The 26,750-nt window shown below is 43.2% G+C and overlaps 1 protein-coding gene across 1 annotated transcript; it reads right to left on the reverse strand.

Moving 5' to 3' along the window:
- Positions 1-2,255: 2,255 nt before the first annotated feature.
- On the reverse strand, positions 2,256-26,388 carry rrp12 (ribosomal RNA processing 12 homolog). Its single transcript, XM_083774793.1, has 34 exons — positions 26,188-26,388; positions 24,217-24,446; positions 23,436-23,519; positions 23,247-23,329; positions 22,800-22,905; positions 22,356-22,472; positions 21,516-21,654; positions 21,287-21,414; positions 20,982-21,080; positions 20,747-20,838; positions 20,541-20,652; positions 19,780-19,880; positions 19,562-19,676; positions 18,507-18,649; positions 18,284-18,405; positions 17,238-17,302; positions 16,717-16,879; positions 16,333-16,490; positions 14,161-14,228; positions 13,846-13,939; positions 12,108-12,266; positions 10,982-11,062; positions 10,296-10,401; positions 9,694-9,801; positions 8,861-9,018; positions 8,403-8,494; positions 7,681-7,842; positions 6,646-6,818; positions 5,844-5,951; positions 4,149-4,198; positions 3,947-4,025; positions 3,792-3,856; positions 3,325-3,407; positions 2,256-2,917 (listed from the first exon to the last, which is right to left on the reverse strand). Exons 1-34 carry the CDS (start codon positions 26,327-26,329, stop codon positions 2,809-2,811), a joined length of 3,894 nt encoding a protein of 1,297 aa, XP_083630919.1. The 5' UTR covers positions 26,330-26,388; the 3' UTR covers positions 2,256-2,808.
- Positions 26,389-26,750: the final 362 nt, after the last annotated feature.

The raw sequence follows: 26,750 nt of genomic DNA on the forward strand, positions 1-26,750 counted from the left end.
CTGTGAGGATTAATCTATAGAATCTAAGAATGCAGACGTGTTGAAAATAGTTATTTGGTGGTTCTTCGCAGTGGTATAGCAATGGTTCTCAAACCTCCCAAATAAAGGCCTATGCATTTGGACACGGACCCCCATCTGTTTGTGCCAGGGACCCCCACAAGATTTGTGTTGCTAAAATCTTTCTAAAATCTTATATATTGTTTTGATAAAACATTTCTATACTTTTTATCCCTTTTGGTGTTAGCATTATGTTATGCTTTAGCTATTGAATAATCGAAGAACCACTGACATAGAAACATAGAAAACTGTCACGATGTCCAAAATGGGTTAAAAGACACACAATCCCAGGGGGGCACTAGTGTGGTTGCAACTTCTCCAGGTTGCTTCATACCAGGGGTTGTGTTGCTCGTCTACTCCCAACACATACATTCTTCCGCTTGGTGTGGGCACCTCTAATGGTTGTAAATAGGATAATTTGACGGGTGCTACGTATATTTAAATACATGCTATATGGCACCAAGAGGTTCCCCCAAAGAACCACTTGGTGCTTTCTAGCACCTTGGTTCAGGGTCTATATATATTATAATAAGGGAAAATTAGTGAAATGTGTGGAAAATCTGGGCAAAAAATGCTTACCACTAGCTTTCTTCACAGATGAGTATCATGTGTTCATAAAGGTGTCTACTATAACATATAGATTTGTTCCAACCCAACTCCCTTGGGAAACTTTGTGACAGCTGCTGAAAGATGGGGTACCATTATCAACCAATATAAGGCAACAATTTCCAAATTTCATTATACTTTAAGTAGCATGTGCAATGCCCATAGCCGTCATCACAAATGTGATGAGCTCAGCACATTTGGACACATTTGGGACGAATTTTGTATTTCCATGCAAAATTAATGCTTGGAATGGATTCAGCATCATGAAAACCCCAGTTTGACATGGCTACTTAAAGCATAATGACATTTAGGGAATTTTGCCTTGTTAATGGTACCCCAACTTTCAGCAGCCGTCACAAAGTTTCCCAAGGGAGTTGGGTTGGAACAAATTTATATATAGTATAAGTTATAGTAGACACCTTTATGAACAAATGTGTGAAGAAAGTTTTGCTAATTTTCTCTAACTAATAGCATCTTTAAATTACAGAACACAAGCGGTTGTATGATTCATGTATCTATAAATTGAATAGTTTCCCCCATACAATGTCATCTGCGAAGAACTCAATTTACAAAGTCATAGTACTGCAGTTCTGCTGCCAAGCACAGTGTCAATGCAACAGAGAAACCAAATGACACGTTTATTGGCTGTTGTATAATATTATGGGATGCAACATTGGTGATGGAATGTTTTTTTTCTTCACTTTAATAGATCTTCTTTAATCAGACTAATTACTCTTTTCAGCTGCTGTCCGGATGTGAATAATCTAGCCATGACTTTTAAGAGATTGCCTGCATTATAAATCCTGAGTTGCAAAACTTAATTGGCGCATTGAGCTGGTGTTAAAAGTTGTATGCAGCTATAGCAGCACATCATTCATAACGCAACGTTCTACAGTGCAATGGGCGGCAGGCCTGGGAATGTTCCACGACAGGCCAGGAGCACATCTGCTCTCCTCTTCAGAACAACCGTCTCTGACAGAGAACTTAGTCACACAGGACGTCCGGTAAGGTGGTCATGTGCGCATGTGTAGCAACCCATAACGGGACATTTCGATCTGGTGGATCTGCCATTCTTTGATGGCCTACTTTCGTGAGACGCTGTAGTAGCATGATCAAGTAGGCCATTCGTTAAAATATTGAGATAGAAGGTTCTGCCCAACAGCAAGGGCATACAAACAGAAATAGAAAGTGAACATATCCGATCTACAAGCTCACAACTCGCGTTAAAGGTTGTTGTGCTGTGAGCTTGTATTTTCACTATGCATTGTACAATAAAGTATACAGGGCATACAAGGGAATGGAACCTAGGCTGATTTTTGTTGTTTTTTCTGTTTGAATTAAAAGTTAGTAAGCAGTGCAGCTAATCAAAATAAATATATATACGAGTATGTTAGATTTAGATGTGCCACTATTCATTTGATTAATAGTGGCATTCCTTACATTACAGTGTAATATATAAGATCAGTCTTATGTAGCGGTTTATTTTTTGTGTAGTTTTTAAGCTGAACCAGGAAACAAACTACAAAATTAAACAAAGGTTTTCATCATCCCCATTCGTATTACACTTTCAGAAGATCACGTCGAGACAAGAACACCTGAACTATTGTTTATTGCCTGTATTTCCATAACAAATACTGCACCATCATGCAGGAAAATTGTCTTGAATCCACTCAAGAGACCTATGAAGCAGTCTATAGTGTCATCTAGTGGTCAAACAGAGCAATAACATGAGCGCACACGGTATCATAATAGTCTATACACTTTGACCAAGATACATAAATACATATGGACGTTAAACAGACGGTTAAGTACCATCCACAGAGTGTATACATTGACCGACACTGATTCGACAAGCGTGTTCAATTTACGGTCGCGCGGTCATCTGTCAATATCTTTGATTTTGTTTTGGTGACATTCAACAGGGTCACTGGCAAATATTTGCTAACTTCATTCCACGCAGTCAAGATGTTACTTTGTCCATTTTCACCTGTAGACAAGACACGTAATGTCTCTCTCACACACTCACTCTCTCACACACACCCCAGGGCGTACTTGTATGTTTACATTTCAGAATGTTCATGAGCAGTTTGATCACGCCATCACACACAATGAATCCAGAGACATCCACGAGACATCTTGTGCTCCTCAGGATCTCCTCTTGTTCCTCTGCACTTTCTTCCCGGAGCCGGAGCGCGCCCCCTTCTGGGCGCCCCTCACCATGCCCTTGAACTGCCCCTGCAGCTTGGCTCGTTTCCTACACACGCGCACACAGGAAAGAATGAGCTCTCTATAGCAGTGGTTCTCAAACCTTTTCATGTCGAGGACTCCCAAATGGACACTTATATGCCAGGGACCCCCCATAAGAGAAGTTTGTACGGCTCTTGCACAGTCATTCTCAACCATTTTAATTTCAAGGACCCCGAGTTTGACATGCATTAGGTTACGGGCCTGTTTGGTTCCATTTGTACAGTTACAGATCCCCAATTGGAACCATCTCAAGGAAAGGACCCCTGGGGGTGTCCCCGGAAACCACTTTGAGAACCAATGCTCTATAGCCGATCTACAAGCAACACTTGTGCGACACTCTTTATATGAGTATTGCATACATTTTTGAAAAGCCATACAAAGTTGAAATGATGGAGGACAGCAACGTGACCATACCTGCGGTTGAGCGTCTCCTTCTTCAGAGGGATGTATGCGTACGGGTCGACCCGGCCGCTCTTCTTTACATCTCCCTTCCCCTTCTGAAAGACACCCAGGGAAAGAACACACTTAAAACTGCAACGTGTCATTTATCCCATTCTGTTATAATTTAGCTATTTTTGAAAAATCGTGAAAATATTTATTTCAGAAAACTGGAGGATTTAGAAGATTTTATTTTTAGGTCAGACCTAAATGGGTTAATACAACATAACTACACTGCTGTGTCAACTTGCCAAAAGAACAATAGAGCAAATAGACAATCTACAAGCTCAAGTGAGCTTCTAGATCTGCCATTTGAGCTATTTTTGAAATGTTTGAAAGAAATAATGGGTTTATCACCACAGTACCATATTCTGGTCTATAAGAAGTATGATATTTGATTTTGTCCATATTGCCCAGCCCTTTTGTGTGTGTGTGTGTGTCACCTTAGACTTGTAATCTGCTCCAGAGTCTCGGCCTCCCAGGGGTCTGTGGATGCCCGAGCCTCCCGCTGAGTAAAGACAGGACACCATGAGGACAACTAACACACCATCACTTTGCAGAGTAACATTTTGTAGGTTTCTTTAAGTATTCATCATACCCGAATATTTAGGCCGAGGTTCAACATCCATGTCGTCATCAAAGTCGCCATCTTTGTACTTCCTCTTCTGGATTTTTTTCTGAGAGGATTAAAAAAAAGAAAAGGTGTGAATAAAGGCGGAGTAATATTTATATTATATTATTTATAAGCACCATTAAAAAGTCTAATATGAGCTGCAAGTCAATACGATCAAAGTACTCACACTCTTGATCCCAGCCTCGCCCAGGATGTCATTCAATTCTTCTTTGTCATCTGTGGAGGGTACAGTCAATGTCACACAGCTGCACTACATTAAGACTACGTTCACTCATTCATTTGTCACGTCGTGGCGCGCTATGAGCTTGTAGGTCTGATTATTTTTTTTTATCGTGAAAATGCTGCACAAATTCTTTCAGAAGACTTTTTTTTCTTTTTCGATGTCAGGTCTAAATGGGTTAACAGTTTGACTGTTTTACACGCGTAACCCGCATTTTAATCAACCCCCCTTCACTGCAGAGATTGTTGTATTACCTTTAGAGCATACGCTGAATTATTTGGGCTTTTAATCCGTAAAAATCGAGCGAAAAAAGCTTCCTCTGTTTGTTATGAACGACCGCACCACCCGCCATCTTGGTACACCCGGAAGACGCAGCACAGGAGCCTCCTCCATGAGGCGTTGAACCCCATTCGTTTGCATTGGCCTCAATTTCCCAGAAGCCCTAGCAGCCCACAGCATGTGACGATTTCCGGTTTCGTCATCAAAACGAATGCATCTAGTCTCTATCTCTGCGACGAAGACGGAGTTTCTTTTTATTTATTACATTACGGCGGATTAAACACATAAAACAAAAGGCGGGTCTGTCGTGTATGGCAGCGACAATAACCTGGAGTAATCCATTCCCGGCACGGAAACCGTTTTAAAATCAGCCTCCTAAATGGGTTAAAGCAAAAACACAACGACTGAAATATTTGTTAGGCCAAGTCCCGATCTGTGATTTGTGTAATTAAAACGATTGCCTAAATTGATGTGTATAAAATTGGTTGTCCCGATCCGATCACGTGATCGGAAATCGGGGCCGATCACGTCATTTTAAAATGATCAGAATAAAAAAAAAACATGATCGGGACATCCCTAATTATAATTACTAGAATGGTGCCCGGCTATAGAGCTCAGAGTCGGTAACGAAGTTGGAGATCCATGCCCCACCCGGCTATACAATACCCGTTGTACGTGTGTCAGAGTACCCGTTCAAGCCATCTGTCTGTGTCCCTTTTATGCCCATATATGGATCTGTCTCTCTGTGTCCCTTTATTCCTATATATGGAGTTCTGTGTCAGGCACGCCCAAATTTGGATTGTTGTGCCAGCTCCAGAGCCCGGGCAGAGGCCTTTTGTGGCGGTTCTGGACAACCGTGGGTCTGACCGCCTCGACACCGGGCTCTGCACTCCCTGCGGGGGTGTGGAACGCGTGTGTCGAATTTGAAGTCGGTGGGGCGAACGGTTCTTGAGTTACGTGGATTACAGCCATACATACACGCATACCTACAGAGAGACGTGGGGCATTTATAGATTTAAACTGGGCTTTTATGAAATATCCCAGATTCTCAGTAGAAGATACTTCTGAACATGCATTCCAATGCTGGTTTGACAGACTCAAAACATTCTTTAATCTTAAAAAAACGTATGTTGTGAGCTTGTAGACTGGCTATTTTGGGTGTGCGACATCCGGATGCTTTGCATCCCTGGGGCATTTTGTGAACAGCCATGATTCTAGGTCAGGATTCAGGAATCAAGACTGTTTTCTTTACTTTCTTCGTTATTGGCTTTTCTACTTATGGTCCCCAAAACTGTTTCACAGACAGAGCAGAGATGTACGAGACAGACGGCTGCAGCCTACCGTCATCCTCAGATTCCTCACCTTTATTCTTGTCATCGTCGTCGTCTTCTGTGATGATCAGCTTTCCATCTGACGACATCTTGAAGCCATGCTGGACTTTGGCAATCTTCTTCCCTACTGGGTTGGTGGCTGAGAACACCATAATCACGTTAACAATCACATGACCTCTGTTCATTGTAGTGCAATGCTCAACCTCGGCATATCAAACAACACTCAAACAACACTAAAAACCTCAGTGTTCATTTAGAGTCCAGATAAAACATCGTCTAACTTCAGCATCATGACACATCTCAGAGCGAAACGGGCTAGAGAGGCGGGGCATAATGTTGAGCGGAATTTGTTGAAAAGTTGTCGTAATTACTATTAACTCCTTTAGCGCTACCTAGTGTTAGCATGCTCACACTGCCGATATGCCGCCCGTCTGCTCCCACTCTACGGAGCATCTACGTTTATAAACGTACATGGCACAAAAATAATTAAAAGTTGAACATTGATTGATGGCTCATGGGTGGATGTCCTTATTGGTTGAAATTGGATGGCTCAAGCACATGCCATATTTTATTTGACCACAACAACACATACATTTGATTTTGGACTTTGTTTGAATACAAAGAAGTCGCCTTTTTTCTTTCTATCTTCCATATAATGTATGACTGGCATTTGAACTATGATTTGAACCATGTAGAGAGAAGGCAAAACATGACCTATAAATGTACCCACGAGGATTCATTTTTACACTCTCCTGGGTGTATAGGTAGTGAAAGGGAAAATAAAGTACGTTTGAGTTGAAATTACGTCAATAAACCTTGAGAGATGTCCTTACCCAGAACTCTGTGGGACGACTTGGGGTCCAGGAAGTTGAGTGGTTCGTCGGCCTCTCCTTCTTTCAGCCAGGCCTGGCCCTTGGGCTGCTTGGTTACTTTTTTCTTGCCCTTTTTCACCTTCCCTTCATCGTCCGACATGTCACTGTCCGAGTCCGCCAGAATGTCCTCGATGCTGACCATGAGGGGGACAAAGGGAATTGACCATATGCACGACACGTGGCAAACTGATTTGCATTGATGTGCATTTGACTGCCCCCATCAGAAAATATATTGTGCCAGGGACAACTATATGAGAAAATTTGTTAACATTTGCCATCATTTAAAGTGCAAATAATATGCATTTTAAAACTGCTTTTAATATTTAATATCATATTGTCTATGTCCCTCAAACTTATTTCTAATGGTTTGAGCCTCAATCACCACTGATAACCAGTCCTTGTCATTTCTTTCTGGACTTTGAAAGCAGTTTTAGCTGCAGTACCACAATGTCCTGAGGTGGTGTGGGTGCTGATATGCAGATTATTTAATATTTGAGTCATTATAATATTGATGCTAGATAAAACCAGGCTTATTTCCAATCCATGTCAGCTTGGAAAATCAACAATGGTGGACATTGTAAACAATATGGAAATGCAAATTTGGAACTGAAGACTGAAGAGGAGGAGGAATTATACAAACTACAAAGTAGGGTGACATTGATGACATCACGATGAGGACAAAATCAGTTGAGCTGTTCCTGCGAGCAATTTCCATTAAAGCACGTGATATGATATGAAAGCCTGATTGTTCAAAATTGGTTATTTGTGGGGATAGAAAACACTTATGGGAGCCCCAAAAACACAAAAGAAATTGAATAAGTAGAATTAGAAGAGTTATAGGTCCTTTAAATACATAACCAATTTACAAGCATCTACAACGCTTCCCATAGCAAAGCATTGTAACCTTATAGATCGGTAACTATTCCTCATTTAGCTGGGGACCCCCCGGAACCCCCTCAAGGACCACGGCTTCAGGCCAAGGCACAGTGTCCTAACCTCTGGGTCTTGGCGTTAGGCATGTCGTTGTCCTGGTCGCTGTCCTCGTCGTCCTGCTGCTCGTCCACCTGCCTGCGTCTCTTGGTGCGAGCCTCGTCCTTCCGGATGTTCACCAGCACCTTGTGGTGCTCTGCAGGCAGCATGCTCTTCACCAGCTCAAATCTGCATCACACACACACACACACACACACACACAGTGTAAAGGCTCATACATACTCCAGTTTTTGGTGATAGCTTATCACCGCAGTGTAGTTTTTAAAGGGTTGGAAAACTACACCATTACGTCAGTCGCGGTGATGAACAGCTATCACCGCGGACACAGACCCATCTCTCTGTTTTTACTATCAGACAAGTCTTTTCACTCTGGAGCTATCACCCCGTTCACTGATTGGTCTAGAAGTAGGGTAAACCACAGGGAGGCGGGGTCAATCCTTAAGGACATCACCGCGAGTGTATGATGACCTCAACTCTTATCACCGTTTTAGGTGATAAGCTATCACCTAAAACTGTGATAACCTATCACCAAAAACTGGAGTATGTATGAGCCTTAACACGCATTCACACAGGGCTGTCACCAATCACGAAATTATACTCGACTAATTGTCATGAATAATAAACGTTCAGTTCTCTCAACCTCACCAACTCGAAAAGGCTGCTCTCTACATGACTATATGCAGCGAACACACAAAGAAATGTGTTTAGTCGAGGACAGCTCCACTCACCCAAACTTTCTGATCAACTTGGTGAAGACGGTCTTAAGTTTGACCCTGAAGTGTCTCCTGATGTCCTCCTTGATGTTTCCAATGCCCTCCATCTGAGAGAGAGAGAGAGAGAGAGAGAGACCAACAATTAGCCACTGGGAACAGTCACTGACAGCCACAGGAAAATAACCGGCTAAAATAGCCGATCTACAAGCTCACAGCTTTGAGAGCTTGTAGATCGGCCATTTACGCCGAAGAGATTTGGCGTAGATAGACAAAAATAATTGCACCTGTGCGAACTTAGCGGTGCAACTATACTTAAATTCAATTAATGCACAGTTGTTGACTTAAGCACGAGGGTTGTAAACTTGTAATGACCCCTCCTTCCTGGCCTATGTGTGTGTGTGACCCCAATTAGCTGACTGCTCAGTGTGCAACTGTAGGGGTCAATAGGTCGAGCTACAGACAGACGTACGTACCAGGACAGTGACGTGCGAGGCCAGGGTCTTGGTGTCCATGATGAAGAGGATGACCTTGAGGAAGCCCAGGGCGGCCTTGACCACCTCCCTGGTGCGAGAGGTCATCAGCAGACACACGTTCTGCAGCAGCTGTTCCATGGAGCTCGCCTCAATGGTGTCTGGGTGGAACACACACACACACACACACACACACACACACACACACACACAGGACTGACTCCTACTGGACACATGCAACCACCGCAACCGTGTTCACACGGGCAGATAGAAAGCTACAAAGATTCACAGCATTCACACATTCATTTGTCGCTTTGTATCTGAAGTTGAAGCCACTTTCTATCTTTTTGTAGCAGCTACAAACGACGGATTTTATTTGTAGCTTCACGTCGCTGGGCTTCCATTGAAAATGAATGGTAGACTATCTTTGTATCTGCCCGTGTGAACGCAGCATGAGACTACACACCCCTTCATTGATGGACTGAAGCGCCCCACCGATAATACTCCTTTATTGCCCACCGTGGACTACCTCTACTTTTTAACCACTTAAGCCCCATTTGATTTTATCTCATTCATTTTATCCAATTCATTTTTACTTCCTCGTAAGATGATGTGAAGCGGCAAAAACACACATTATTTTGTAACTTTTAGGTCTGCTATTTTTGAGACAATTGACAAAATGTTTGCCTACAATGACATGCCATCAACCAAATTAGCAAATGGTTAATCATCTTATTCTGCTGTAATTAAAATCCCCACCCTTGGGGAAATAATCAAGTGCAATCAATCAAACAGTCCATCCATCCATGGTAAAATGGAAACAGCAGTGGTCTTACCTTTATACTCGTACACCAGTCGGGTCAATGCTAGGATGGTGCAGGAGATCATGGTGACAGAGCCTGTCAGCCCTGCATACAGCAACACCAGATACTGATCTACAGCATCTGAGAACAAGACCCACATGTTAGCATTCTTTTATAAATTATACCCTTATGCACTAACAACTAAAACATGATGCTGAAATGAATAATCGCCTCTGTGACCTTACTCTTTCACCACTTCCCGTTTTTAAACATGATGTACAATTTACAATTTAGGTATTTAGCAGACGCTCTTAATCCAGAGCGACTTACATTAAGCAAGAACAAAAAAGCATGGGAATACATCACATAAAAAGCATTTATCATGAAACATGCGTAAGCTAAGAAAGTAACAGTGGAATATCTATATAATTAAACTATACATATAAACTATACTATACTATGCTATACATATGTACTATGACGTGCTATGACTACATACAATGCAATTATAGTGCTGTCTATATAACATGCTATAAGTCTGTATCAAATGTGTGATGTGATGTGAGACTAGATATCAGACAGCAGCATCAAGTTTCACTCGCATAACATAGATGATGGAACATTGGAATCGTTACCTTTGGTATTGCCACAGATGCGGACAAATGCTTTTCCTATTTCCACCAGCAAGGAGTAGGCGTTCTTACGAGCTCCAACCGACACCTCCTTGGTACAGATAATCACCTGGAGGAGAAAATCAGTTAACCACTCGGGAGACTTCAAGACACGTGTCAGTTAACCAGTCAGAAGACTTCAAGACACGCGTCAGTTAACCAGTCAAAGAAGACATGCGTCAGTTACTATAACCACACAAGCCCTATTGTATACTTGGTTGTAACCATATCGCATGAAAACGGACAATCTACAAGCTAACACCAGGTTAAAAGTGGCCAGTGGTGGAAAAAGTACTCAAATGTTTTATTTAAGTAAAAGTATCAATACTGCAATGTAGAAATACTCTGTTAAAAGTAAAGATTGTGAGCCTGTAGATTGGCCAAAATGTATATACCGTAGGGCTGAAGAGGTTAATGCATGTGTTGAAATAATAATCAAAATCTACAAAGTAACTAGTAACGAAACATTTTCAAATAATTGTAGTGGATTAAAGATTTTGATACGAGGTGTAGTGGAGTACAATCGGAAACTACAAAATAAATACCTCAAAATTGTACTGAAGTACAGTATTTAAGTAAATGTACTTGGCTACTTACTACATGAACACGACTAGCATGTGTGTGTCTGTAAGGATGTGTACAGTTCGTACCTCTGGCAGCAGCTGCGTGATGAAATCCTTGTGTTGTTCATTGAGATGTTTCACTATGTGGATCAGACACTTCAGTCTGGGCTGAAGTCAGAAGACAGCAATAGAAAGACAACAATTATAAAACATTATCTGCATTACTGCCAAAATGAATCAGATTATCTTGCTACAACGATCATGTGCTCGCGAGCGAGCACACTAGAACCAGCTAAACTCGACTTGTCTTTTCAGGTTTTAGGCCTGGTCATTTTGGGGCGATACCAAAGGGTTGAAAACTGCAGATTTACACCATGGTCACGACGGACCACTGCATGGAAGCTCCAGACCAGAATACTTTCCAACTGTTAAATGAGTCACTGTAAAAGTTAAATAAATCAATATTGAGCAACTGTGGCCCATTTCTTGACTAAAACGTTAGCAGTCTCTTACGCAGGGGGAGTAGACGTCACTATGACAACTAGCTACAATAACAGGGTCCTAAACTGAAGCTTCTGGAGTCGAGTTAGGCCAAACTATGGAATGGAAAAGCATCATAATGTTTAGAGCAGTGCTTCCCAAACCTTTTAACCCATGACCCAAAAGAGAAATTATGCATTCCTCCAGAACCCAACATAGTGAAAATAGCAGATCTACAGGGTCAGAAGGCGTCATTGTGAGCTTGTAGATCGGCAATTTTCACGACATCTTAACCCATTTTGGGCAGGAACACCTTAAACATTATGTTATAATTTTGCTATTTTTGAAAATTCGTGAAAATAAAAGTATTTAGAAGATTTTTTTTAATTTCGAGGTCAGGCCTAAATGGGTTAAACATTTGTTTTCTAATTTATGGAATTGCATAGATTTTTATTTAATTTCTTCATGAAATTACTGGGAAAGAAATGTGTCCTCGACCCACAAATGGGTGCCGACCCAGTGTTTGGGAACCACTGCTGAAGTGTAGGGTGCAGTACGTAGCTCAGACTAGTCATTGGTTCCGACAAACGACAACCAACCTCAAACCCTAACCTAACCATAGCACGGGAGCAGCGCATGTTCGACATGCGGACGCATGTCGGACTAATGCTCCAACTAACATTCCAACTAATGCTCCGTCGGAATGTGTATGCACGGTGGTCGGTGGTCTTACCCTCTTTGCTGGCGACGAGGCGCTCTTCAGGTTAGCCATGAGGATCTGTTTGAGTGACTCCAGGTTGGTGACGACAAACGAGCGGCACTCCTCCCTCTCCCCTCCACACATCTCCTCCAGCACGCGGTACGCCTTCTTCTGCATGCGCGGATCCTTCGTCTGGATGCGATTTAAATGCAAAAGGTCAAGGTTAGCAATGGAATTTGGGGGTTTTGCGGTCCATGAGCTATATGCACAGTTTGCACACAGAATAACTCTTCCTCACTTCCGGGCAAGGAAGCTTAGAGAAGGAAAGGAAATGGTCACATGACTGGGCTGCGCCATGACACTTTCATGGGAGCCAAACTCACACCGGAAGTTCAATGAATACATGGCAGTGAATGCAGCCGGCTGGACCAGCTCATAACAAACATTATTTTGAGATGAGATGAGATGAGATATACTTTATTAATCCCTGAGGGGAAATTTAAGTGTTACAACAGCATAAAGTGCATAGAAACTACTGGACAGACAGAAAAACACAGAACAGACACAAATGACATAATCACACAAGACCAGGACCATATGCCATTTGGGGGGGGGGGGGGGCAGTTCTTATGCCTTTGCATTGAAAAGTCTGATGGCAGTTGGCATAAAAGAGAGTCTGTAACGTTCCGTGCGCATCGGGGGGAGTGTGAGCCTATGGCTGAAATTTTGGAACAATTGAGATCTTTGTCATATAATCGGTTCAGGAATATAAACGAAGACATATCACAGGTTGTTTTCTAATCACTTGCTTTTCGATGTGCACAGAGTGCACAGTATATCATTTTATCGGAGGATCTAAACAGCAGCAGGTATCGTTTCTGGCTCGGAGGTATCGCGAGATTTGGCTGCCAGACAGGAAACGGTGGGAAGTCTTGCGATACTTGGTACGTTCAGAAAGGTACTTTGTGCTCTTTAGATACCATACCTCTATAAAAATTACCCAGTGTACTCATCGAAAAGCAACACAGCAGACAATAATGTGTTGTCTTCTGTTGTTTTCCAGAAGCGATTACTTTACAAAAGGTCTCAGTCATTCAGAAATAGTGTTTGTTCATGAGCTGGTCACTGAGCTCTCATCGACTCCAGTGCATTCCGGGTGTTTTGGGCTTCTTGTTTCGTGTATGTATAGTTTTATTAGCAGTATAACAATTTGCAATTTATGTTTTACAACAAAACTCTTAGGCTTAACCACAGACCACATCCTGCATAAATCTAAAACCCTATAGTAAAAACACATGTCTAATGATGGCGTGGCATTTCTGAGGATCTCTGATCTCATGTTATTGTTGATGATATTATGATTGACTGGAGTCTGCAGTTTCTGGTGTCATGCAAGCCCTCTGTATTGGTTTTCCTGTGCTTTGTATTATTCATTGTATAGCAAGACATTGGCGCATGCACTCAAAATAGCAGATCTACAAGCTCATAGCGCGCCACCGAGTGGCGCACTACGAGCTTGTAGGTCTGCTATTTTTTAAATCGAAGAACGACCGACATAGAAACATAGCTTTTTCAGAAAACTGTCAGGATGTAGAAGACATTTTTAGAATCTGATCTCAGGTCAGAATGGGTTAATTTGACAGGGGAAGCCACTGCAGACCCGTTTCCTGGTTTTAGGACACAGTGTAGAGCCCCGATGCCTGCGTAACTAAACATGTTGGGGAACTGTAGCTTGGAATCCATGGTTACAGATATTTGTGCTGGTTCTTACCTCCAGATAGGGCTTCACCAGCTCATAGGTAGTAGACATGCTGGCCTCGTCTACACAGGGAGCCATGGCGATGATCAGGTCCATGACTGACAGGCTGAGAGGAGAAGCCACGCAGGGAAATGAGAATGCAGATTAAAAAATAAAAATAAAAGAGCATGACCAAACCATTGATAAATATACTGGGGGTCGTACGGTGGGGGTGTCAGAAAACAGCAGATCTACACGACCACTATGTGGCACGTTGCGGTGTGTCGTGAGCTTGCAAATCTGCTATGTTCATAAATAAGAAATAAGGCATTTGGGCTGTTGTCCTACCGTGTGAACTCGGTGGTTCCTGCAGAGACCAGTCTCTCTGTAGCTTTCTGCAGGAAGGTACAGGTCATCTGAGGGGGAAAAGGAATCATGTATTAATGTGAGCACTGTTCACAGCCCTATTAAAAGATAGTGTAGTGCAGGGGTCGGCAACCGGCTCTAGAGCCGCTTGCGGCTCTAGAGCACTCCCCTAGTGGCTCCCTGTAGCATTACAAAGAAATCTATGAAAATGTATAATGTTTATTTTTTCACATTTTTATTTTTCATTTATGGTTTCTGTAGGAGGCCAAACGTGACAGAAACATTCTTAAGTTTCCCAATTTTGTAAAAATGTGTAGAATAAATATTAAGTTTCAATAATGTCAACTAAAATTCGCGTCATAGCATGCGACACACTCGCATGCTGCGCGCCAGACACTATTATAAACAAACCGGTGGGTGTGTGAGGCTGGTGCCTGCTACGCTATGGCTTCTACAGGGAGAAAAAGAAAGATAGCCGACGAAAACAGAGGATTTAACAATTCGTGGACAGACGCTTATGCCTTCACAGCCAATGCAGATGAATTGCCTGTATGCTTAATCTGCAGTAGCCCATGACGCAACAGCAGCCTGTTTTACGCAATCGCAGTCCAAATCCAAACGTGTATATAAACATTCCGATTTCAAATATAAGGTCCTCGCCACATGTGCCACGGGGGTTAGAAATTTGCTGGTACAGTGATTAGCATTGCTGCATCCCGCGTTGTTTAATAAAAAGCATCTTTTCTCAAACGGGGTTGGGAAATCCACAGTTGCACACCGGTTGGGGGCGCGTAGTTGAAAGCCAATGGCAAAATAACAGCTCGGATAAAAATGCTTTTTATTAAACAACGCGGGATGCAGCAATGCTAATCGCTGTACCAGCAACATTCTAACACCAGTGGCACACGTGGTGAGTACTTTATATTTGGAATCTGAATGTTTATGTACACGTTTACAATTAAATGTAGCGATTGCGTAAAACAGGCTGCAGTTGCCATGACGCACCATGGCTAAATCTGCAGTGACAAACTTATCAAACAATAAATAAAACGTGGCAAGCCGTTCACAGACGGTGACTACAGTATATGAAGGAGTCATATAGACGTTGAAGGAGTCATATAGACGTATTATCTCCCGTGTTGCAACGAAACTATAGCAGCAGCCAGCAGTGGTGGAGTTTAAAGCTGCGATCCACTTCTTAAAAGTTAGTTTGCTGACTTTGCTCCCTTCTGCTTTCTTCAGCAGTTCTGCGACTGAAACAGCCCTCTTTCTCTCATTCATGCAAACTTAGCATGCTTTCCCTGGAAATGTCTTTCAACGTTACTTTTTTATTGTTTGATAGCTTGTCACTGCAGATTAAGCATACAGGCAAATACCGATATTGTAAACCTCCCAAAACACGACACACTTGTGTGGAAAACATGGAATGCTCTTCCAGACAATTATGTGAACATGAAGAAACTCGCATTTGGAGTATTATCCATCTTTGGATCAACGTTGTGAGCAGATATTCTCAAACATGAACTACATTAAATCCAAATACCGCACACGCCTCACCGATGAGAGCCTGCAGTTGTGTGTGAAGATTAAAGTGACATTTTACGTGCCCAATGTTGAGAAGCTCTCCAGCGATGTCCACACACAGAAATCACATTAAACGGGTAAGAACACAATGCAAAAAACATGGCATAATAATGGAGGGTGCGTTGACTGCGTTCGGAAAATGCGCACCGGGAGCGCACTCACCTATATTAGTTTGCATTGCACAGTGCGCTCAGTGCGCTATTTCCGAACGGGCCCGTAATGAAAGTTAAACCATAGCGCACTTTTTATTTTGATAGATAGGCTAATATCCACTTGCAGCCCTTTTGTCTTCATTATATAAGCATTTTAAGGCTTACATTTTTTTGCGGCTCCAGATAGATTTTGAATTTTTTTTTTGGTTGAAAATGGCTCATTCAACATCTTGGGTTGCCGACCCCTGGTGTAGTGTGTGAGTGTATGTATTCTTGTATTAGAGAAATAGACATTGTGAGGACAATTTTCCACAAGTATAGTAATACAAATGTGTGTGTGTGTGCGTGTGTGTGTGTGTGTGTGTGTGTGTGTGTGTGTGTGTGTGTGTGTGTGTGCGCGTGTGTGTCCATAGCTGACCTGTGTGTCGGTGATGGTCAGGTAGACTCTAACAGTGTCTAGGACAGCCATCCTACAGGGGTCAGCGTTTTCTCCTTCGGCAGGCGGCTGGCTGTACACGTTGAACAGGATGGGCAGGAAGTTCTTGGAGAAGCGCGCCACCTCAGCCTTCTCTTCCTCTACAGACAGGAAGCACATGGTGATGACAATAGAGACATATAAAGGTAGACGCCTCCTTCGGCTCTGGGGCGTATGTGCAAAAGTGAACATGTCATGTGAACAATAGCACCTGAGCAAAGTGAGTTTTTTTGTATGTTCCACACACTGGTAACAAAGTGTTTGTGAGTTGTGAATGAATGTGAATGCATACAGTAGGTGTGTATATGTATGTACATGCATGCCTACGTGTGTTGCAGCTCTTGTTGATGATGGTGCGTAGGGCCTGGCAGATGGTGAGCCTCAGGTCGGGCCGTTCGTTGATGGTCACGCCCAGGGTCCGGGCCACGCCTTTGTAGGACTCCAGCACGTCCACCGCCCCGTTGCAGAACCCAGGCAGCATGGTCCAGAACTGACAGAGGGACAGACGGAGAGCCATGACACCTCCAACCACGTGATATAGCTGCTTAACCCATTCTGACCTGAGATCAGATTCTAAAAATGTCTTCTACATCCTGACAGTTTTCTGAAAAAGCTATGTTTCTGTGTCAGTCGTTCTTCGATTTTTCAAAAATAGCAGACCTACAAGCTCGTAGCGCGCCACTCGGTGGCGCGCTATGAGCTTGTAGATCTGCTATTTTTAAATAGCTAAAGCATAACGTAATGCTAACACCAAAAGAGGTTCCTGCCCAAAATGGGTTAAGACCCGAGGACCTGGTTCTACAAATGTCTTCTAAAATCAGAACAGTTTTCTGAAGACCTGAGCTCACCTGCAGCTGTAAGGTGTGGTAGACTTTGGCCTCCAGCTTCTGCCCCGCTTGTTCCAATGCTTCAGCTACAGCACAGATCAAAAGAAAGAAAACTAGAATCTGACCGATGTCACAGTTTTAGGTGAGTATATTAAACTTCAATTCATGAAGAGGACATTTAAATTAAACTGCAATGAACATGCAAAAATGCACATAATTATGAACTTTTAAACTGCAATTTCTAGCATACTGGCAGCACAGGCATCAAAAAATAAAAGCTTTTTTGTTCATTATACTAAAGGTTCATTCAGACAGGGAGCGGATGACGCAGATGTTGTCGTCTGCATCAAAGACGCGTTATTATGTATCCCACCGCAGTTCTAGGAAAGCCCTGCTGTGATTGGCCAGTAGTCGTTGTGATTGACAGTTCTCGTTTTTGCGACCAGTCATTAGTCCTACAACTACAACCTATATCAAACCTTCACCCTAAACCTAACCTCCCACAGGGCAGTACACCTAAACCTAACCTTAACCCATGTCTAACCAATGACTAGTCTAAACTAAGTATGCACCCCCCTAAACCTAACCCGAACGGCCTAAACTCAGTAAAACTATGCCTTCCCGGGAGCCAATCAGACACACGGTGAGGCGTGTCTACCCTAGAACGTTGGTGGGATTCATAATCACGCATCAAAGACGGGTCTGCTCATGAGCCGCACGGAACGCGTAGCATAAAAAAAGCTCACTAGTCTAGCTAGTCACCCGCGGGAGTGTGCACGAAACAAGCATGTGCGACAATTTAACGGGACCGCGGCCATGAAAATACACTCGCGTAATCGCCCCTCAACTTCTCCACGCGTCCAAAATAAACGCATGCCTCTCATTGAAAATGAATTACTAGGCGTGTCAGTTGCTGCCCGTCTGAATTCGAAAAATCAGGACACGTCGGCTGAATCAATTAAGCCAAAATAAGGGCCCATATCGTACAAACCAATTCGACAAGTCAGGCTCACGTATTATATACAAGAGAACCCGCCCTGGTCAGCGGATAAGACCTGCGCATTTACCTTTCTGCTTCAGTGCGGCGGCCAGAGGGAGGAAATAGGAGATGAAGAAGGCCAGGTGGGTCTTCTTCACATGGTCTCGTAGGACCGGGACCAGCCAGCTGCGTGGAAACTCCAGATCATCCCTGAAGAACAAGGGCACAAAAGTCAGAACACTCATTGATAACATAACTCCAAAACAAATCCTACACAAACTGTGTGCGTGTGTGTGTAGTTCTTTACTTACTCGCATCCGGTGATGTTGAGGGGTACGGCTGCCAGAAGTATTTCAGGCCCCATGGCCTCCACCGCACCTCCTACGGCTAAATCGAGCTCACCGCTGAAGGGGAAGTGAGGAGTGGCCCGCAGGTCTGCCAGGGACTGTAAAGACTGAAAGGAACACAATGACATCAATAGTCTACTCTATAACAGTGACTGTCAACCTTATCTCTGAGGCCCCACACAAACCCCATGTTTTGAGTATCACCGGTCTATATCCTCAACTCACTATTCTGTTAGCCTCGGTCCCAGGCTTACTTATCTGCGGGGAAAAAAGCCAGGTCACAACCTAAGGCAGAGAAGCTATCGGCGGACATATCCTCCGGAATATCCGTCAGATGTATTTCCCCCGGATACGATATTTTCCCGACCAATCACAACACTTGTTTCATTCGAATGTAAACTGATTTGCAAAGCATCAACGTCATGTCCTTGGGCAATACTTCCGCTAAAATAGAACTTCCGCTGATAGTCTTTTCAGCGTAGGTCTTGCCCAGGGTGCTATTCTGCCCATTGCTTGTCTTTGGTGCTATCAGAACCCGGTGCTGTATAAATGTCTGTGTGTTACCTTGGTCATGACAGGGTGCTGTATAAATGTCTGTGTGTTACCTTGGTCATGACAGGGTGCTGTATAAATGTCTGTGTGTTACCTTGGTCATGACAGGGTGCTGTATAAATGTCTGTGTGTTACCTTGGTCATGACAGGGTGCTGTATAAATGTCTGTGTGTTACCTTGGTCATGACAGGGTGCTGTATAAATGTCTGTGTGTTACCTTGGTCATGACAGGGTGCTGTATAAATGTCTGTGTGTTGCCTTGGTCATGACAGGGTGCTGTATAAATGTCTCTGTGTGTTACCTTGGTCATGACAGGGTGCTGTATAAATGTCTCTGTGTGTTACCTTGGTCATGACAGGGTGCTGTATAAATGTCTGTGTGTTACCTTGGTCATGACAGGGTGCTGTATAAATGTCTGTGTGTTACCTTGGTCATGACAGGGTGCTGTATAAATGTCTGTGTGTTACCTTGGTCATGACAGGGTGCGCTTGCTTTCCTGCAGCTCGATAGAAGCAACCCAGCACCTGCAGCACGACGGGCCAGGAAGCATGGAAACGATAAGACAGACCCTCCTCCACGATACTGGAACACACACACACACACACACACACACATGCACCATTACAACAACAGTCATCCATGTGTAACTTATGAAATTATGAATAATATCAGCTCTGGAGCTCACCGGAACATCTTGCAGACGTATGCTGGGTTTCCGGTGGAGGCCGTGGCACTGACGGGGCCTATCTCTGCCATTCGAGGAGCCACGCACTCATTCAACAGAGCCTGAACACAAAACATACATGGATGAATGATAATAATAACGATTGACTGGATTTATATTGTGTTTTTTTTTCTTTCGTAAATTAGTGATACTACTGTATGCAGATATACTGTATGTTCGTTTACTAGATACTACCATTTACTACTATGGTAGTCGGCTCAGGTTGTTCTGTAATAAACTAGCCTGGGAAGCATTCCTTTTCTGGTTTATGATCCGGTCTGGAGCGGATGGTAACTTACATCATGTTGTAGTCACTGATTTGTAGTCATCAGGCAGGAAACTACAAATCGGAATCAGAAGTACCTCAAATTCCCTGCGATCAATGGCATCGTCATTTTAGGGCCTACCCAAGAAAAGCGTTGGTGGTGTATTAATCTGATATGTTTCTTCGAGTACGTCTTAAAACGATTAGTTTGTTTGGTATATCCATATTTTATTCTAACTCGTAGCGACTGGTGAGACAAAAAGCAAAGCGATGCTGAAAAAGCCGTAAACCACAAATGGGAATAAGAGTGTTTTGTTTGTATTTTTACCATCCGGTCTAGACCGAATCACATGGCGACTTAGAAACATAGACCAGGCTTTCCTCCGGAGGTGGGAAAGAACGACACGTGACACGAGGTTTAGTAACAGTAACAGACATCTGAGGACCGTTCCTTTACCTTGAGTGTGTTGGCAGCTGCAGAAGCCACCTGTGTGTGAGTGGACAGGAAGCAGTTCGTGGCAGCGGAGAACAAACGAGGGAGGTGACCCAAACTTAGAGAACTCTGAAGACTGCAGGGAGAGACGGGAAACGGTGATCAACAAAATTGCCAGAGGGAAAAATGCTACTGTTATTTGGTGACATTTGCTGTGTGGAAGTGATTACCTCGCCAAGTGGACATGGGCTTTCTCCATGACAGCCAGCCAGGCCAGTATGGGCTGCAGGTCGTTCTCACTGGGCAGGTAGTCGTACAGGGCCTGTGGACATTCCCATGACATGTACATTTTCATACGATTCATACAAGACAGGTCGGTTTTGTGCCTTCACCTGCTTTGCTTCAGTGTTTTATTTTCTGTACGTTTGTACAAATCAATAAACTGATCATGGTGCATTCTCTCACCGTGATGATCTGTGCGTTGAGTTCAGGTGACAGAGAAATGGCACCTGGTTTCCCACTGAAGAGTCGGTGGAAAGCCTGCATGGCGCTAGCCGTCACCAGCTGCAACCAACACAGGGAGAGTATGAGAGGATTATATCTACATGTCCTGTGTACAAATGAACACAAACAATTCACGCAAGGGGTAGAGAAATAATTTGATGCGCGTCCGGAGGTCCGAAAATATATTTCTTCACGTAAAACACGACAGGTGTCGGTAACCGATGGCAAAACGTTCAGCATTTCTTTGCCCTACTCTGTGTACTCACCACATGGCTGAGTGTCATCACTCGGAGCAGAGTCTCGCAGCAGGACTTGACCGCCCCCAGAGGAAAGGAAACCATGAGCTCCTTCAGAAGGCCCAGCACGTGTAGTATGGTGGTGTCCTCTTTACTGCCTGAACACAAACACACCACACAAATGATCAAACACCTCCAAAAAGGGGGGCAAGGCCAGTTGTAAAAACAAAATGCCTCTAGAGAGCACACGTCCTCTCACCCCCGGCCTGCTCCATTTCTTTGATGCAGAACTTGGCGGTGGCCATAGCAGCTGGGTGATGGGAGGGGGCGTTCTCTCTGAACAGGAAGTCACTACCCCTGAGGACTGCACACACACCCACATGGGCGGATTTACGCACCTACACAGGATGAAATGAAACACACAATAAAAAAGGATGCACCACTGTTTCACCATCGCATTTTGTTATGATCTTGAAAAGACACAGTTACACCGTCTTGCGTATCGGAGATACACTCAAATATCACTGCATTGTACAACCAATGCAAAGACTTCAAGGTGGTCCGTCATAATAGGAATGTCATATGATCTGTTCCAGTCTATACATTGAATTTAGATGTCCTCAGATTTAACGGCAGGCGGCGATCTCTGATCTTCTGGCTGTGCGAGACTACAGACGCAAGGAACAGATTTGAGCGGGCAGTGGATAGAAGCAAAATTCCAATGCCCAAAAATCTCGGCCACTCACTCACACTCGCGCTCTCCAGCATGGCAATGTTACGGCGAAATTGTTGACCTGACGAAATATGTGACCATCTTGTGGACTTCACATAACTTACATGGAGGTCTTTAAATACATGGCCTAAATACCGCTAGGTTAGACTCTGCTAATAAACGAACCGCAGTGATTATTATATTATATGATGTCTAGCTATCATATAATGATAATGCTGAAATAGATTGTCACCTATTTCAGCAGGTCACCAATTTCACGGTAACACCGCCATGCTGGAGTGAGCAAGTGGCCGTGATTTTTGTTATTGGAATTCCGCTTTAGATAGGCACTAGAGTAGACTTTGGAAAGAGAAACAGGAGACGGACCTTGGGCTTGCTGTGCACTGCGAAACTGAGCAGACCATGGAAAGCCTGCAGAGTGGAGGGGTACGTCCACACCGATGCATCCTGCTTCCTCAGCAGAGTGGCCAGGCAGGCCAGAATCTGGATAAGACACATACGTTAATAAAACACACGTTTTGTGTTGCACAGAACATAAACACCTAAACCCTACATGTTTCATTGGCCGGCGTCCCGTAGGGGTCTATATTGTTCCCTTCGTTTTTTTTTTCTTTTTACCTGTATACCAAATCTTTGATATACAATTCAACTTTGCCACATTTTATTGCCCATTTGGCAATATTGGCTATTTTCTCCAAATGTTCATCTATCACGCATATGAAAATGGCATGCACAGAATAGAGTCTTCACCAGATAATAATAATAATATACATATTTGGCTTTGAGGCAACAGAGAGAACATCCACTCACCCATCGGAGGGCAGGAGCAGAGTCAGAACTGGCCTGCTTCGACATGACGTCCATCAGAGCTTTAGCCGTGTCTGAGAACTTAGAGATGAGAACTGGAGTTGGGACCCTGGGAGACATAATTCATACACAAGCAACAATAAATATACAGTGTATATATCGTCTCTGTCAGGTGGAAACCTCTTATATCCAATATCGATTCAAATTCGAAAGTTGCAAAGCAAGTAGTAGAAGATCGACAAGCTCAAAACGCATTGCTTCGCGCCACGAGTCTTTGAGTGGGTCCCCAGCTAAGTAACAGATACTTTAGGAAATAAACGGAATGAACCGTTCTGCAACTCTGAGACTGTAGAAATGGAATATAATGGTCTTCAAATCAAATGAGGGTGTGTGGGTTAACAGGTTCTTGGAATGTTAAAATGTAAAAACCACGAGATACACCACACTAACCGTTTCATGGCGAGGTTAAGCAGGTACGCCACAGCAGCCTGCGACTCCCCGGAGTCTCCATCTACAGCCTCGAGGGTGGTCATCTGGAAACGAGCACCAACACAACGCACAGAATTGGTTTGAACTGGACACGTCACATTTGACAATGTCGAACTGAACACAACAATATAACGTCAGTAAAGTACCCACCAGAGCAGCAAAGTACTCGGTCTCTGTCTCTTTCCCTCCCTGAGCACGGATCACTTCAGTAACGGCTGCCAACACCGCACAGATCTGTGGAACACATCAAGGAGCAGCGCTAAGATCTGAGGCTGATTATACACACATGCCTTCTAAATCAGTACTTCTCACACTTTCAAGACTTTTCAAAAATGTAAAAAAAAAAGAAAATAGCAGATGTACAAGCTTGCAGCTGAGATTGTACATCTGCTATTTTTGAATACCCAACATTAAAATTCTAAAATGACGCAGATGCTTTCCCGGTTTCAAATTCAATGTGTTAATATTCTATCAGATGTGTCTACTGTCTTTGCCAACTCGTGTATTTCAGACTCAATGGCGGTGGCGTGAATTCAGTCTTGGACCAATACCCAATGTACACAAGTAGGGTCATACGTCAATAACATCATAGATGTCATTCATGTCACATCATGAAGATCTACATGTAAGCCATGCTGTTATCAGACCCTGTCATGTGAACTCATCATTCTGCAAAAACGTAAATGAATGCCCTATACTTGATAACACTACAGCGTCACACACAAACATAATTAGCAGATCCACAAGCTTGTTCACACAACAGAATTTCCAAAACGGTTCCAGAATATTTAACCCGATTTCCAGACATAACAATTATCCTAACAAGACCTAACAAAAAACGACTTCTGTTACAGACACAATTAACACAGTATACAAAGTTTAAGAGGTTAATTGAACTCAGCTGGCTCCATAATGAAGATGACGAACCCACCTCTTTGTGAGCGGCCGAGTTGGACTCCCAGTAGCGCTGCACCTTTCTGAAGGTGACGTTGGTACAGTCTGACAGACCACTGAGGAAAGTGCCAGAGGTCCTCTGCGAGAGTGGCTGCTCCTCTGGGTCCTCGTCCATACAGGCTTCTCCGCGGCCACGCCGCTCCAGGGGTCCTGGTGTCTGCAGATCATTGTGTAGTTTAATAGCGTCCACTGTCAGGTCACTCTTTCCTATGGACAGAGACAGAAGATAGGCTAGTGAGAACTGGGAACTAGGCACCCGAAATATACAGCTCCTTATCAAACACTTCGTGCAAACATACATTTTCTTCCGTAATATAAATCAAAAAGTGATTTATTCTCGATTCATTGTGCATAAAGTTTAATATTTAATACCTTTTGCTTTAACTCAAAACGCATGATGGCATACAGCTCATGAAAAAACAAATTAAAAAAAACAATCCCAGAAATGTCGAGCATCTGAAAAGTATATTAATGTACAGTATGCAGTCAATACTTGGTCTGGGCTACTTTTGAACACATTACATAGCCTAGTTAAATGGGAATGTCAGGTTGAAGGAATACACAAAATGCAGTGATGCTATATGAATGATGTCCCTGATGTAATGGATAGTCATTGTCTTGCAAGCAATTATACCAGTTGCAACTGATCCCTAATCCTATTTAGGAATGAACTGTCTGTCCAGAGCTGTGTTGCTGTACAGTAGGTGTCCAGACAATTAGACAGGCTGTAAGGACTGTGCGTACCCAGCTGTCAGAGGGAACTTCTTATGCAACACCTTTGCATAAGAAGCAACGGTGTGCAGCCATCTCTGCAATAATTATATTCACATCTCAAATGATCTATTCTTCCATTCCTATCATAAAGTGTTGACAAATTATTTCCATGTCTAATGTAGGTCCCCAGGTGAAATTCCCCAATTAGACAGTTGGAGTGGCTGGATCATAGGGTGCTTCCCGTTTTACTGAACATAGCTTTACTGAAGTTAAGTTTAGGAATAAGGTTAGGTTTAACCGTTTAAGCATAATTTACTTTTTAGGTTAGGTTCTGCAGAACTTCCGTCGGCTGTATGCCAAGTTGATAAATGGGCGACTTGTTTGGTATTCGTTATGGAAGTCCAGGTTTGCTTTGATGCTATCAAGGAAGTCAATACAAATGAGCCGTAAGCTCATTTGTATTGTTGAGTCTTACAACCTCAAGGTCTCACACCTTCCGCTTGACAATTCAACCTAGATTCTCTGTGGGGTTCAGGTCAGGCCAGTTGGCTGCTGGTCAGTTAAAACCATGGTCAGTACACCAATTACTAGTAGTTTTGACTCTGTGGGCAGATCCAGCTGGAAAGGAAAATCAGCATCTCCGTCATGTCAACACACTGAAGCACAAAGTGCACCTGATAGATGGCTGTGTTGACTCTGGACTTCATACAACACCAGCAGATGACATGGAACCCCAAATCATCACTGACAGACAGTGACAGTGAAATCCTCACACACTGGAGTCAATGATAAATGTCAACTAGCTCTGGTCCATAGCCCTAATGCCATTGCTGCCGTTGCATTAAGGCATTAGGGCTATGGACCAGAGCAAAATGTCAACATTAATCAAATTGTCTGCTGAGGCAGACAATGTGAATGTCTATGACGAATGAATGATGCCAATATTCATGTACCTTTAGTTTACAGTCAGCTAAGATAAAACTAGATGACAACTATAAATACTCACTTATATACTCACTCTGACACACAGAAACATCAGCTCATACATAACGTTATACAGGTCAACTCGTGCGTTAAGTGCAACTTCAAAACCATACACAACCTCACAACTTCATATGAATTTAAACCTTTGAAACTTTGAGCATTTAAAGATACCATAATGGCTAAGCTAAGTGCTAATGGTAGCAGAGAGACCCACGTGTGATCAGGGAGGAGGAAGGCTGAAGGCTCTTACCAGAAATCGGTCGGCTGAAATAGCGACTTTTTGCGGCCTCTCGGAAGTGACTGGTCTTCGGGTTGGAGTCGCTGCTGTGACCTTTCCTCCATCGTTTCAGTTTGGACGACGTCCCGGATTTTAATTTCCCCGATTTGACCATTTTGTTGAAATTGATAATAATAATCCCCGTTCTCTCAAATCTCTGCACTGCTGACTCTGTCGCTCATCGGATGACGTCACTGTCAGACTCGCGTCTCCGCGTGTCTGGTCTTTGCTTGTTATTTACTAACCAGTAGAGGCCGCTGTCTACCCAAAGGATAGAAATGCCTTTCTCATCTATCCCTGTCTTGAATGTCTGATGTGATGATGACCATTGGAATATAGTGTGTGAGAACTGTCGGAATAGAAGAAAAAACATCAAAAACTAACTGATTATACTATCGGATAATATTAATATGAATGAAATAATAAATAAATAAATACAATTATATACATTCCATAATATTATATTTTATTTTTATCTAAGAGTCCCACTCCCTCACGCCTGTCAAAGTCTCAAAGCAATGTTCCACCCTATGTTT

Source organism: Protomyctophum parallelum (assembly GCF_964188405.1).
Source record: "Protomyctophum parallelum genome assembly, chromosome: 10".
In the NCBI taxonomy this organism is placed as follows: Eukaryota; Metazoa; Chordata; class Actinopteri; order Myctophiformes; family Myctophidae; genus Protomyctophum; species Protomyctophum parallelum.

What these genes read in the sequence shown, in the direction of transcription:
- rrp12 (XM_083774793.1), bottom strand. Translation starts at nt 26,329, where the DNA reads ATGGTCAAATCGGGGAAATTAAAATCCGGGACGTCGTCCAAACTGAAA. An exon ending in CCGAGTACTTTGCTGCTCTG is followed by an intron (nt 23,330 to 23,435) that starts GTGGGTACTTTA and finishes GCTCGTTTCCAG; the next exon opens with ATGACCACCCTCGAGGCTGT. An exon ending in TGACCATCACCGACACACAG is followed by an intron (nt 14,229 to 16,332) that starts GTCAGCTATGGA and finishes TTTCCCCCTCAG; the next exon opens with ATGACCTGTACCTTCCTGCA.